Source organism: Dermacentor variabilis, chromosome 6, assembly GCF_050947875.1.
Source record: "Dermacentor variabilis isolate Ectoservices chromosome 6, ASM5094787v1, whole genome shotgun sequence".
In the NCBI taxonomy this organism is placed as follows: domain Eukaryota; kingdom Metazoa; phylum Arthropoda; class Arachnida; order Ixodida; family Ixodidae; genus Dermacentor; species Dermacentor variabilis.
The window spans coordinates 129,377,408-129,392,197 of record NC_134573.1 but is presented as its reverse complement, the minus strand read 5'-3'; the positions used below and the strand labels follow the sequence as shown (position 1 = coordinate 129,392,197).

At 45.4% G+C, this 14,790-nt stretch overlaps 2 protein-coding genes across 3 annotated transcripts in view; one reads left to right on the top strand and one right to left on the bottom strand.

Moving 5' to 3' along the window:
- Positions 1-118: 118 nt before the first annotated feature.
- On the bottom strand, positions 119-1,483 carry Arl6 (ADP ribosylation factor-like 6). Its single transcript, XM_075694518.1, has one exon. The coding sequence runs from the start codon at positions 1,359-1,361 to the stop codon at positions 792-794; it is 570 nt and encodes a 189-aa protein (XP_075550633.1). The 5' UTR covers positions 1,362-1,483; the 3' UTR covers positions 119-791.
- Positions 1,484-1,580: 97 nt separating this feature from the next.
- LOC142585217 (uncharacterized) overlaps positions 1,581-14,790 on the top strand; it is a 28,848-nt gene continuing 15,638 nt past the window's right edge. Inside the window, exons 1-9 of one of the 2 annotated variants that reach the window (XM_075695791.1) lie at positions 1,581-2,005; positions 3,044-3,286; positions 4,970-5,132; positions 5,905-7,951; positions 9,598-9,621; positions 9,720-9,770; positions 10,923-11,129; positions 11,576-11,646; positions 13,658-13,955. In XM_075695791.1, coding sequence (XP_075551906.1) covers positions 1,840-2,005; positions 3,044-3,286; positions 4,970-5,132; positions 5,905-7,951; positions 9,598-9,621; positions 9,720-9,770; positions 10,923-11,129; positions 11,576-11,646; positions 13,658-13,955 — 3,270 coding nt within the window. In that variant the 5' untranslated portion in view covers positions 1,581-1,839. The remainder of the gene's footprint in view (positions 2,006-3,043; positions 3,287-4,969; positions 5,133-5,904; positions 7,952-9,597; positions 9,622-9,719; positions 9,771-10,922; positions 11,130-11,575; positions 11,647-13,657; positions 13,956-14,790) is intronic. The other variant, XM_075695792.1, reaches the window with a different exon arrangement.

Below are 14,790 nucleotides of genomic sequence, written 5' to 3'. Positions count from 1 at the left end.
CACTACCTTCGTTCATAATAGCCGAGCGTTTGTTATAAGCGGTATACGTTACTGCCCTCGCTCGTTTACTAAGAGCCAGGGCAGCACGATCGACCTACCGTAATGAACGAGCTTTCGTTGTGCGCGAGGCAGCTGTTGGACGGTTGCAAAAGTTTTGCAGTAAGTTAAAGAAGCTCGGCAAAGATTCTTGGAACACTTAACGTGCTACAAGTTATAGCTGTGATACCTTTGTTTCCTAAACCGTAGTAGTTGGGAGGAAGAAAATAACACACACACACATAGAGAAGAACCACACCATATTAATTTTTGCAAGGCCGGCAGGAATGCATGTGTTCGCGCAGCTCGAGAACAATTATCACACAACAGGACAGTATAGCAGCAAACATCATTTATAGGTCTGAAAAACTTTTAAAATTTACACAATAACAGTACATCGCAGAGTTGCAGGTGTCGCATATACCGTGTTTCCTTTTTAATTCGAAAAGGATTTTAACAAATTGCATGGAGCATATAGCGCGATCTGGCCTATTCGAGTGGCATTCATATCATGGGTGCTATAATGCGGACGAAAGTCAGAACCGAACTTATCCGAGCTATATAGGTACTTCTCCAAGGAACAAACATTCGTTGCATTGGATTTATTTTAGTAACAATAAGCTTTCGCATGAACATACACATAAATATTCACATTCGAGATGAACACGTTTCAACTGAGAGAGTTACAAAAGATTCATTGAAGACTGCATTCTGACGTTTCGCGATCAGAAAATAATTACAAGTCCTTCTTCCGGCTACCTCTTTTTCTGCAAAAGTGCCTGTATTTGTTCGCTGAGCCACTCTAGGCCTTCCTGCAAACCTTCTCCAGTCAGAGCATTGCTCGCACAAATATGCCATGGCTTCGTTTTCAGCACGTCCAATCCCAGCGCCTGACTAACTTTCACACTGGACAAAGCTTCCCTGAGATCCATTTTGTTCGCGAAAAACAAGATAGGCACAGGACGATCCTTAAAATCCTTGTGCTGTATCATCATATCAAGCTCATCCTTAGCCACAACCATTCTCAGTGCGTCCGTACTGTCCACAACAAAGATGATTCCATCGGTGTCCTTGTAATAATGCTCCCAGAGATTGCGGTACCTTCCCTGGCCGGACATGTCAAAAGCCGTGAGCGCCAAGTTCTTCAGCTTGAAGGAATCCACGTTGAAGCCTACAGTAGGCACAATGTCCATCGCCTTTTGGTCCTCGGGCTTGAAATGATTTAGGATGGTGCTTTTACCGCTGTTGTCCAAGCCGACTACCAAAACGCTGGCCTGTTTCTTCTTCAAGCCGAGAAAACTGACGAGTTTGTCGAAAAATCCCATATTTCGCGTGTTTTTCGTCTTGCGACGCAAGGTCTATGTCGCGCGGAGCCGTCGCTCGCTTCACCTGCTGCGGCCTCTTTCAAAAGAATGTGGAGAAAACGCGTCGGCGTGGCACAGTAACAGGTGATCCGTTTGTATACAAACAAACTTGCAGTTGCTATGCAACGGTGCCTTCCCATAATGCTCTATAAAAGTCGCCGGTGCTGCCCTCTAATAAACTTCAACAACGAGTTCAGCATGGCGATTATTTATCGGTGATAGTGTGTGACCAGATTTGTTTCGTGTGAGCGATGCTGTGGTGGTTGTATTGAACGTTCGGACAAACTCAGAGACTGGTTTCTTGGGATCGCGTAGCTTGGTGTGTAAAAGATGGCGTGAACTGAAGTGCACAGTGGGAAGATGCTTGGAAGATGCGTCTTGGCGTTCTGCAGGAAAAATCATAGCATTGATCTATTTTTCATGACTTTTTGGACGTAGAATGGCAGCTCTGTTTAGTCGTAGTGTCCTGAAGGTTTCAGTTGCTCAGATATGTCAAAACATTGGCTGGCACGCCGTGCATCAGTCAACGTTGGAGTTGCTTGCTGACATACTTCATCGTTATGTACTTGAAATCGCCAGGACAGCGCAAGCCTATTCAAATCAAGGTGAGCACGGTCGCTAGCTACTTAGAAATAACCCGGAAGCACCCCTCCCGTCTCTTACTAAACCTGCTCTAGGTAACGCTTCGCTTCTACGCAAGCTGGTACGACTGGCCGATGATGCTTTCGAGCACTTCACCGCGTGCCATTGTTTTGAGCATAGTTGGAAACATTGCGACGCTATTTCAACTTATGTCGTTCATCAATATCGCCGTAAAAGCGTTGATATCACAGCCAGCCTTCTTCTGTCCTAAAGCCAATATACAAAGTCATATTCTATGTCAAGTCGCAGTGCTGAGATAGCAGCCCGTAATGCAATGTTTTCTTCGGGGGATGAGCGCGCCTTTTTATCTGAGCCGCGACCTCAGCTGTCCACAGTCGCTAACGCGTCTAAACTGATTTTCGTGGCAAACAAAGTGTTTTTAACATGGCGTGAATTTCTTTTGCCTCCACAAAACGCCTTTGGTAGCGTCGGCTTGGTCGACATGTATGAGAACCGCGCAGAATCCGTGCATCGGCCAAAATGCATTCCGTAATTGTAGAAATTCTGTTCTGAATCTGTTAGCCATAAATAAGCTGCAGATATTGAGTGTAATTTGCTGTGTCCGCTCTAAGAAGTGGCACGATCACCGCTCGTGAGATATAAGTTGTACATTCTAGATTACCAGATGTACAATATTCCAGCATTTATGTTTAGATATCAAGGCGGAACTTGTGTTTGTTTATTGCTTTACTGAAAAACTCAGCAGTCTCGGATTTCGAGTGCTTGCGAGTCTGAAGTGTTTGTCATGTAATGTTACCGTGTAAGCTCAGCTGTGTTGATGTCAAAACTAAATACTAGATTTTACTCATTGGTGACTTGTGAAACTCGGTAAGTTCAGATATGTTGTAGAAAAGCCATTGCTATGGTGTTTTCTGGCTGTGCTTTACTTTTGGCTATCTACATAACCTTTATGTTTCTTAGAAAATCCGTTGTGAACCTTTGGTGTAAAATGATTAGTTGTAATCCTTTTTGAAAATGGGTCTCTTGTCTCTTCTCTTCAGATGGGCGAACCGAGCCCAACTTGGATGATCTCTCGCTAGCATTCAATGATCTGGGCATCCTGCTGAGCGAGCTCGAAGAGTACATTAACAACGTTGAACCCGTGGCTTTTTCCAAGCGGGTCCCTCACTTCCCTGTTGCTCGGCCCACAAACCTGCCGCACCCCAAACCTGGCAGCCGGGAGCTGCTGCAGAGGCCCGAGTGGGTGCACGAGTTCCTGCCCCCTATGCACCCTGAGCTGGAAGGTGGGCCTCACTTTGAGCAAATCGTGTCTAAAGTAAGGTTTCCAGATCTGCCAGATCATAAAGCGGGAAGGAATAATGGGATGCATGCACTACTGTAAAAGCTTCGGCTATTTGGTTTGCCATTAGGAATGGTAAAGCAGCACGAGAGACTTGAATGGAAGATACACACAAAAGCAAAAGCCAGTGGGTGTCTTGCTTCCATATGTGTCTTTCGTGTAACTTTACCGTTCCTAATAAGTGCAGTAGAGGAAGAGGTATCCGACCTAGGTTTTACAAATGTGTTGTACATGAGTTTGACCCTTCGTTGATGAGCTTTATTTTCTTATGAGAAATGCTGCCAAGGATGATTTGGAATTCAGTGTGGTTGTAAGAATGTGCATGATTGTCATTTACTGCTGTCATATCATGACAGCACTGTGTTTCCACATGTTCATCGTCACATTGCCATTTCCACAACCTGACCATGAGAGAAGAGGTCCTATGTATGTTCACGTCTCCTCTTGTTGGCTTCACAATATGCCTGTCAATGTGACAGTATCACTGCTTTTGTTCTGGAGCACCGAAGGGGCAAACCATCTTTCCAGCACAAAGATGGTTTCTTTCTGTGCGCCAACAGGCTCCATGGAAGTTGGGCAAAATATGACTTTTTTGGGACTGAGGAACCAGACCTGTTTAATATTGTACTTAACTTGCAGAAATTGGGACATCTGAGGAACTGAAACAGATGCCAAATTGCCAGAGAAAAACATGGCATGAGAGGTGGAATCATGAAGCCATTGAATGATGTCTGTGACATAATGTGCCACTGTTAGCATGCTAATATTAAAAGTTGATTTTTACGTTAACTGTGTATCGTGTATCATTATCATGTCACTGTTGTGGTCACACCAGGTCTACTGAAAGCGGCTTAAGAGAAATTCCTTCAAACCAAGCTTCTCCTTGTTGTTAGTTTGTTTGCTTTAGAAACTGCCTCCGTGGAAAGGGTATTTGTGATTCCCTGTCGTGATGTCATTGTCACTGAGCTAATAGCAGCTAATTCACCTGACATGGGTAAATCTTGGGAAATTACAGTGACAAGTGGTATCAAGTGGTGTGTCACTTCCATACCTGCCAACTTTTATGATTCCATCGTAAAATGGCAGGCTTTCAGAGCTCATTTACAATCTTCATATTGACCCTAACAGTTGCTCCTTTGTGGCCAGATTAGGGCAAATTTGAATTAAAAAACACTCTCAGACCAATTTTCCAGAATTATTTTTTGGACCCTCTGGATTATTCAAACCTGCTCACATTAGTGCCACCTAGTGTTTGAAGTAGTGTGTAAAAATAACTAAATCTTCAGCTGCCATTATGTGAATGCTTTATGAATAAACTTAAAACATTTCCGTTTGTCTTTGGTGCAGATTATTGGTATCGTGATTACAGAGCAGAGCACAGCACTTCTACAGAACAAATTCAAGTTTTTAAAAATAAGCAATCGCCATCATGAGTACCCTAATAAAATAATTGTTAGTGTTTTCTTTGGCTTTGACCGTAGCATTTTACAACTGTTAATGTTGGCTGGTCTGCATTTCACTTCTTTGATTTGATGCAAGCCTTATGTTTTAGTATGATTTTTGTTCCTTGGAATTCAGTATTTAAAAACATTTAATCAACATGCTCATCTTTTTGTCTTGTCCTTAGAGGAGGAAAGTATGCTCCTGTCTCCTGGGTCAGGCATTGATGGCATGAAAAGAGATATGGCTTCCAACAGTGCTGGCGAGGAACTATCTTCTCCTCAGGGAAGTCCACAGCCCACCAAGCGAAATGCTGATGGCACGGAGACTCCCAACCCCAAGCGCTTCAGGTGAGGTCTAAAGTTATTAGGCAACTGCTCATGCCCATTTAAAGGTCACCTTGTCAGTCAGCATTGTTTTCTTTAGAACAAAAAACTAGCACAAGCTTTTAGGACGAGGAAAAGAGTCAGACACAGGCATAAGATGGGTTTTGAAGATAAAATGTTGAAAGAAACCTGAGTGTACTGCTAGAAATTCAGTTCAAGAAGGTTTGCTGTTTGGCTATTTGGTATATGATACTTGGAGTGAAAACAGTGCAAACTGATGGGACAAGCAAGATAGTGTCCCTCTTCTTTTGTGGGCGAAGAGACACTTTTTCATAGTGAGTGAGGGAGGGGGTGATAGTAGTTAATTTTTTTTAGGAGGATCATCCGTGGCCTGTGCTGTAATGATTTGCATAATTATATGCAGTTTATTATGCTGTTAGGGTTACTACGGCTAATTATGAATGAATATATTGACATATACAGGGTATGTCATTATGGATGTATTGCACACTATTGTACTTTTTATTTTGTCAGTAATCTAAGTGAGGGTGTTTCATTTTGTCTTTCACCTCGAGCCTGTGCAACATTTCCTGTTCATTTCTAAGGTGTGCATGTGTGATAATTTGGTCATTTATTGTATTTTCTCAGTTATTCTTTTGCATACTTACTGCTGTATGCAAAAGTACTGCATTTGGCACCAATAGCACAAAGTATACTGAAGTGATATTGCAGAAATGCCCAAACTTTGCTGTTCAAGTAGTACTTTGGAAGAAAACTCCTAAGTGCTGTCTTGCAGGCTCTGCACGGAGGAAGAAGGCCAGCCCATGCGAGAGGTGACGAGTGTGTTCATGACACCTTCGGGCTTCATCTCGCCAGCTCGAGAGGGCAAGCTACCAGAGCCGAGTGCTCCATCGTCATTCATCAAAACCCTGCCGGCTGGCATGGCCTTTGACTCTGATTCCTCAGACAGCATAGATGTACCACACAAGGAAGTGAAGCTGAAGGAGCCCAAGAAAACTATAAAAGTGAAGAAAGAGGGCAAGGATGGCAAGAAGGCCAAGGCGAGCAAAAAGGACAACAAGGAGAACACACATTTGAAGAAGGCTGCTCCGCTTTACGTCCCTTTCATGAGCAAAAAGAGTTCAAGCAGCAACCCCATGCTCAAGATTAAAAAGAAGCTTGCCAAAGGCCTCAAGCTGTCCAAGGAACTCAAGCTGTCCAAGGAACTCAAGCTGTCCAAGGAGCTCAAGCTCTCCAAGGATGGCAGCAGCAAGATGGCCAAGATCAAGTCCAAGAACAAGGAGGGAAAGGGGAAGGAAGGAAAGATCAAAGAGGGTAAGATCAAGGAAGGAAAGAGCAAAGAGGGAAAGAGTAAAGAGGGCAAGAGCAAGGACAGTTCCAAGTCAAAGTCAAAGAGCAAGAACAAGCTGGGGAATCCAGGAGGTACAGGAGGCTTGATGGCCGTGGCTGGGCTGACGCCAAAGCCTGCCAAGATTAAGTCACTCAACAAGTCCAAGAGTCCAACAGCTTCAAAAGCAGAAAAGAAAGAGAAGAAGAAGCAGGCAGCAGCAGCCGCAGCGGCTGAACCTCCGATTCCCTTCTTATTTGCACCAATGCCGACACCACCTCCCCCCGCACCTGTTGTAGCACCGCCTCCTGCTCCACCTCCTCCCGTCCCTCCACCACTTGTACCGTCCCCACCACCGGTGCTGTCTCCTCCTCACTTGCCTCTCTCATTGACGTCCATGATTCCTCCCTCCATGCTGTCAACCATGACACCACTGCAAGTGATGGCATGCAAGGCAGAGGAGGAACGCAGCAAGCTGAATGCAGCTGCCGCTGCAGCTGCTGCTGCTGCGCAGGAAAGTGCGGTGATTGCAGATGACCCGTATGAGGACGAGCCACTTTCTCGCGAGGAGTCCCCAGAGCCAAGACTTGTGATTGATGACTCACCTGAGACACTTAGCAAGCAGGAGAAGGAGAACCGGCTGGCCGACATAGAGCAGTGTATTGACGCTGTGATTCAGAAGGCACGCGAGGAATCTCGGCTTGAAGAGAAGAGGGAGACCTTGGAGGCAGCCATGTCTGGTATGCTGAACCGCAAGCTGGAGCCGAGGGATGTCTACGACTTCACGGACTCTGACTCGTCACCTCCCCCGACGCCCAAGACGCCGGACTTGGTGGGCTCGCCGGCTCCAAAGAAAGAGGTCAAGGAACCTTCACCAGAGCATATTCCGGGCCCGCCTGTCAACACCGAACAAAAGAAGTCCAAAGAAAAGACTAAGGGCAAGAAGAAGTCAGGCAAGAACAAATCAACTTCGGGAACGCCATCCCCAAAAAAGGGGCTTCCAAAGACACCGGAAATGAAAGCATCTCCTCTCATTGCCCTGTCCCAGCGGTCGGAGACATCCCCAGAACCGGCACCCAGCTTCTCGGGTGTGTTTCCCTTCTCCCAACAACAGCAGCAGCTGCAGCAGCCCCAGCAACAACCTTCTGGTCCCCTGTTCTCGCCGAAGTTTCCTGCCTTTGGGTCACCGCCGACTCAGGGTTTCCTGCCGGCATTTCCATTCTCCTCACAGCTTCGGGCAGGCACATCTTCCCACTTCCCAACACCCCCGCTGTTTGTGCCACCACCTTCCTCTCGCGATGACATGTCGCCGGCATCCTCACCTACGGCACCTCCCCCTGGAGGAGGCCTTATGGGTCCTGTGGTGCTTGGTGGGAGCCCCTTCGCTGTCAAGACTTTGGCTGAAAAGAAAGCCATACCCCCTATTGTGCCGTCCACGAGCCGTATGGATGAAGACAAGCCATCCTTCTCTAAATCTGAAAAAGATGGTGAAAAGGTGAGCGTTAGAGTTGCATTGCTATGCATATTAGCATGGTCCTTGGCACAATTGTTCATGTCTAGGGTATGGAGACAGCAGAGCCTAGGGACTGTACGACTTCTTAGAATATTTAGGGCTTTCAGCTATCAACCTGCGGTTTTGTCTCTTTATAATAAAGGCCTTGAGTGCATTTCCTAGTTGCTGCATCGTTTGTATTGTTCAGTGCAAGCTTTACTCGCCTGCTGAAATAGAGCAGATGAATTCACAAAGTCAGGAGCATTCACCCACATCGTGGTCATTGCAGTCAGGAAATATTTTGCATGGTCTAGACGCCACCGACAAAAAGCACTCATGTGAACAAATGCACACGAAGTGGTTTATTTCAGAAATTTTTGTTTATTTGTGAGGCTGTTGTACAGTGTACAGTCTCCACACTGCAATGGTTGTGAAATGGTTGAGCCTACACCTCATATGCGGGAGGTACTGGGTTCAAATCCCCCTGGAACCAACAAGTTCTTCTCATGCGTAGAGATGTTTCTTGGTTGGCCCAGTGCTCAGCTACTTACACGGGTTCTCATCTTGAAAGGGGGCCCTGTACATACCTAAAGAAGAAAAAAATGCCTACTGATCCTATGCTGGCAATTTCTCATCGGGTGAGTGTCTTTCCTAAGTATTAGGGTCCCGTATTGGCTGGTACCGTATCCAGCTGGTCCCGTATACAGTGACAGCATTGTCTGCCTCCCACAGCAGCGGTGGATACTCGACTGTTTCACTGCCACTGGGGTTGGACAAGGGGCGCCCCTCTCTCGCTATGGTCATCTTCAGTGCTATCATCCAAGGACATTTGCTAGTTATCGGACAGGGAATATATTCTTACTCGGTACTAAAATCATCTTCAGAGTCGCTGAACACATGACAGTTTTCTGTCATTTGCTACCCTCTTGCTGCTTTGTGCCATGAAGGGTCTGCTCAAATTATTTCGTGTACTGCTAAGCAATTTCTACCATTGCACAGAAGCTGCGAGGGGTAGGTATTAACTGTTGAAAAGTTTCTGAAAGGTGCCTCAACAAACACGAAGAAAAAAACACCAGTAGACACAAGTGCATTTGTGTTGGGCGCTTCCAGATGTCTGACTGGAACTTATATTTTTGCATGCTGGGAGGGGCCTCACATATTACTGCAGAGGGTTAAATAATAATGATGCACATGTATTGTGTACTGTGCCACGGAAATGTGCTGAATACGCTACATGCGTTAGTATTATACTGGCATCATAAAAGGTTGTGTAAGTTCTCAAAAGTGTCTGCAAGAAACACCATTTTTTTTTATAACGCACTGACAATAACCTATTTAAAAGAAAACATAAATCGTCTTGTTTTTGCAAATTTTTGGCATAGTTATTTTGATGGTAGTTGAGCTGCATTACTACAGAATGATCTATTATACAGCATACATGGCTTGATGGAAACAGCAATCTAATGGGGCAAAACTTGCAATTTCAAAATGAGTTACAGCTGAGTTACCTGCTGCAACTGTTGTGTGTTATTCTTTGGGTTCAGTCATTGCTGGCACTTTTGTCTAAGGCCTGCATGTAGAAAACACATCTCATTAAACTAACAGTGTTTTTTTTTTTCTCCTTTTTCTCTCCTTGCTTTCTTGTCCAGTTTTCAATGGACAAATACTGGAAGGTAATGTCATACTGCTCTGCTTTCCTTGCTCCGTTAGAACTTCGATATTTTGTCCTTTGAGAAAACTGCAGTAAATCTCATGTTTTCATTACAAGCAGCCTGGACTGAGGAAGGGCAGGCTGTCAGCAGCCGTAAGACGTGTCGTCAAGGTCATTGAGGACATTTTTTCCTTCTTGTCAGTGCATGGGCGAAATGCATCTTGCGGGAACTTATCGGTTGCATGAAAACTTGCCATTTCTTGCTGGTTTTTGGTTTTTATCACATCAGACTTCATGTTATTGCTTAATTTTAAAAAAAAAGAGATCTAGTTAGGAACTTGGCTTTGATTATTGCTGCAAGCATTACAAACATGACGGCAGTTGATAAGCAGGCTATGCAATCAGTATGTTGACTAACTGTATCTGTGGCAATTAGAATATATGCATATTAAACGCTTTGTGAATATGGCTTGAGGAACAGTTACATGCCCACAACCTCAAAGCACCTTCAGTTGAGCAGACTTAAAACTTGCCACATAAATGCACTGCAAATGTTCGAGAGAACAAATATTTCTAAGCGCTGCAAAGCAGCTGTAATGCTGTGCACGCCTGCTTCTTTGGGGGCTTTCCATGTTTGCTGGGCATTCAGTGTGAACATGAAGCTAAAATGGTTGAAGACAAGGAACGGGGATAACCAGACAGTAGTAATTTCTCATCTTGTGTCGTAAAGGGTCAGCTGGAACCCTGCTGCAGTCAGAGCAGACTGAGACAAGTGATCATTCTGAGCCGTGTGTTTGTTTCAAGCAGAGCTGCCCACATACGTAGAACATGTAGCACATAGCGTACACTTAGAGGGCTTAGGCAAGACCTTCGTATTGTGAGCGTGTGCACCCCTAAGCTGCAAGAGCTTCATGTGAAATCGGGAAACTCCCCATACCTGAAGCTAGAACTGTTTCTCAAAAGCATGAAAGTTAAATCTTGGCAGCATCCACTCACAGAAACTGCAGTTATTTAGCTTGTGCTCAAACTCTCAGAACATCATTTTTTTCTACTTTTAGCACATTCTTTAAAGCATGCCCTTTGTGGCTCAGAAATGCATGTATTGCTTTACGCACTGTCAGTGGAGATTGGTGCAATATGCAACTGAGCACTCGTGACGTCTCATTTGTGTGTGCAAGTGACGGTCTGTGGTAAAGCTATGTATGGGTATACTGGAGGTGCCTGTACTACACGTGCCCTTTTTTGTGGGTTTCTTGACGTCTTTGTGACCCTGACAGCATTTTGCTTTCGTGAGCTAATCAATTGGTGTTGATCAACGTGCAGAGCAAAGCCAAAGAGAAGAAGGAGAAGAAGGTCGACAAGAAGGAGCATGTGAAGAAGAAGCCAAAGGAGAAGCTGAAGGAGAAGCCGCCCAAGGAGAAGAAAGAAGGGAAAGCCAAGCTGAAGGCCCCCGAGAAGACCAAGGCAGATAAGAAGACGAAAACGAAAGTTGGCAAGGAGAAAGAGAAGAAGAAGGGAAAAGAGGAGAAGGTGATTTACTTCTGTGTGTTGCCAAGGAATGGCACATTTGAAGCAAAGTGCTTTGGTATAGGTGGTGAAAGAATTCCGTAGCAGGTGACCAGTAACAACCAGGCAAAACAAAACCAGCTTTCAGAGTAAATTCTATCGCATAGTGTTTTCCTAAATGGGCAAGCTTTTGTGACACTGTGCCTACATGCGCCGTGCAGCACTTGTAACAGTCTCAAAGCACAAACATTATGTAGAAATAATTTTAGTGCAAGTGCAACTTGAACACCTAACTTGATTTTAAAACCTGTACCCAATGTATTTTTGCCCAAGTAAAACGTTTTGGCTCTCATTTACTGATGGGGATGATGCAGTATTTTATTTGCAATGGGCACATTTAGGTCTTTCAGATCTAGTTATAAATGTTACCAAAAGAAAGTTTGAAATTACTTATAACTTTTTCTTTGCAGAAGAAGGACGATAGCATTCCCAAGATCACTGTGAAGCTTGGAAGCACTCCCAAGCCCAGTGCAACAAAAATGTGAGTAATAGTTGCACATTCTTCACCAGCTGAACGAAGCCCACTACAGGACAAAAGCATCTTCAAGAACTCTCTAGTTGTTGTAATCGGAAGCTTTTGTTAACGATTTCAGGGTCAATTTTTTTCGCCATATGCAACCGCCCAGGGTCGATCGTTTTACTGCAGATTCCAGTTCTTCTGAGGGACCTGTTTCGAAAAAAATTTACCGTAATTTTTCTATGGTGACCGTAAAGTGAGAAACAAATATTTTGCGTTGGTATATATGTACTCTTTATTCATGAATAACAACAATACAAAACAAACAAACTTATAAGTATTAAAAATTGATGCATTGTTATAGTTCAAGGCTTAGAATATGTGCACACGAGAATATTTCACAAGTCTCAAATGTTCCTGCTCTTAGACTAATATTTACGTCCATAGTGTAATCAAACTGCGTGAGCGCACTCAAGAAAATTGTGGTTGTATGCCCTCCAAAAAAGCAAAACGTGTGACAAACTTCCGCTAATCTTCATCTTATTGCCAGTCAGATGCAATTAGATATTGCAAGCCCCCCCCCCCCCCAAAAAAAGATAAACAAAAAGAAAAGAAAGAAAAGAAAAGGAAACACGTGCACGGCGGCATCCTTCCTCTGCTCACCCCTGTGAGCACTAAACGAGTGAGAAACAGGCGGCCGCCCCTTGAGCGATTAGTAACGAGGCAGCCATCAAGAAGCCGAAACCGCCTGCGGAACAAAACCCAAACCGCCGCCCGCCCGCCCACGCCAATGCGTGAGCGGTGGTGTATAGACACACCGCAGCAAACTAGCTCTAAAACAAACCGTGCACCGAAAACCGTGAGAGGGAGGCGCGAGAAAAAAATTACCTGTATTCCCACATAGTGGCAGCACATGCCAGAAAAGAAAAAAGGAAATCGGTATGCTTTCTAAATGTACAGAGGGCACAGTAAATATACGGCATCAGCCATTTTAGACTCGCTTGCGGCACTGTATATTTACCTCATTGACCTTAATATGGTTAATTGCTACCCACGGAAATTCAGATTGACAGTGAAGAATGAAACAGCGCCAAACTTGAAGTAGTACTGAGACTATTCATTTACATAGAAGGCTGCTACTGTGTATTGGATGGGTTGCTTTCCTTGTTTGGTGACTGTCCATTTAGTGAACACTGCTTTAAAATTCATACCCTTAGTGAGAAGCAACAGGGCCTTAAAAGCACTGCTATGCAGCTAACACCGTTTCCTCTAACACGCAAAGTTATATTCACATCATTTTGGTAGCATGACTCAGCTCAAAAGCATCACTGGAAGTGTTATATGAATGCTCTGAAACTTGAGTTCCTGATGGCAATGGCTTACTGGTATCCTATAAGTGGCTGCTATCCAGTGCTGTTTCGTATGCAGCTCTGTCATAGCAACATCAGGCTTACTCTGAAAGCGCATGCTTCAGCACAGTAGTGAACTTGTCTGTTGTGAAAGTTTCCTCATTCTGTATGTTACTTCGACTTTCCTACAAAGGTGGTGAACCCACTCAAACATATATGTCTGAATAGCTGTATAGAAGAAAATGGTGCGCAGAGCTCTGAAAACAAATGAAAACAAATGTTCAGGAAATGGAAAGCAAACCTTGCCACACAGCACAGTTTTGTGGCAACAACTGCGGTTTTCCAACCTTTGCTTGAATTGAAGCACTATTTTGTCCATGCCACCATTCATTGCAGAGAAGCTTACTTGCAGTGCATTTAGCTCCCACCGAGGGGAAAGTGAACAGAGCCAAGAAATTCACTCATATATATTCTCAGTTCAATTTAGCAGACGCGTACTGAAGTCATCAGAAACTGAACTTAGCCCCCAAACGTTGCAACTTTAGAGGAAAATAAAGATTGTCTTTAAGGAGGTCTATGCCATCCTAAGTGACCTCTGCTGTAAACAACACTGTTCCAAGCGATGTACACTTGAGAAACTTACTGACTTGTGACCTTCCGTGACCTTGCTCTCCAATTGCACGCAGTCTCTTCAAAGCGCTGGCCCAAGGCGGTGGGGGTGACTCTCCCCCGGACCCATTTGCAGCGTCGCCACCGTCCTCTCCAGTGCGAGCCCGCAGCCCGTCACCGCCAGTGCTGACTCCTGTGGCTGCGCCTCCGCCACCCCAGCCGCAGGCAAGTGGCCGGGGCAGCAAGGCATCGTCCAAGGCCTCCAAGGGTGCGGCTGCCGCACCCCCTGCCTCCCAGCAACCACAGCTGGCCGAGGCCGCCTCTCCTCTCCCCACGGCCAGGATGGTCATCACCGAGACCGTTGGCACCATTGTGGTGAGGGCTCAGGACATGCCAGCCTCCGCATACTTGTTGGTTTGAGCAGGGCTGCCTGTCAGAGTAGCCAAACCACGACCTACTGTATAAAGAGCGACCTGCGCATCCCGTGGTCACCTACGGCAGCGCGCGGCCAAAGAAATACCACGTGATCATTGAGTAGGGACCAAGCGTGCCGGTAGGGGGCGCCAGTGCTGACCCTCACAGCAACGCCCGAAATGCTCCGGCCCTGCCTTCAGGAGTACGGCGATGACGGTAAAAATTCGCCGAGGAGCTGCAGTAAACTCGGCATTTCACATTATTGACGGAGTGCGGCTAGAAAAATGCACGTCGATACATGCGATACATGCCCCAGATATTTGGTATCTTCGCTGTGCAGTGCAATGAAATTTGAAACTACTTTGAAGACGCGGCCGCGCGGCTGCTAGGATTGAAATAGTGTAATCCCTTAGAGCTTTTTTTTTCTTCCCTCATTGTCTGCTAAAATGTTGGTTAGTGCTGTGATGCCAATATGGTCTGATGTGCACTTTCCGTGCTAGCCGAGGCCTGAGCGCGCCCGCACTTCATTCTCCTGTAGGTTTCGCTAGTCACGAGCCGGACGCAATGAACGCACTACGTACCGCTTTGCAGGGTCCACATGTTCCTTTGCTGCATTTGGCACGTTCACTGAAGTGGCGTGCCGTTGAGAGCGCGGCTGAACATGAGTAGGTTTAATTGCAGTGCATGCCACAATCGTAAAAATGTGCTGTTATTGACATATTTATTTACGCCGCTTTACCAAATGATAACGAAAGTCTAGCTTGAAAAATTCAAAGGGCGCTTTATTGTGCCATCA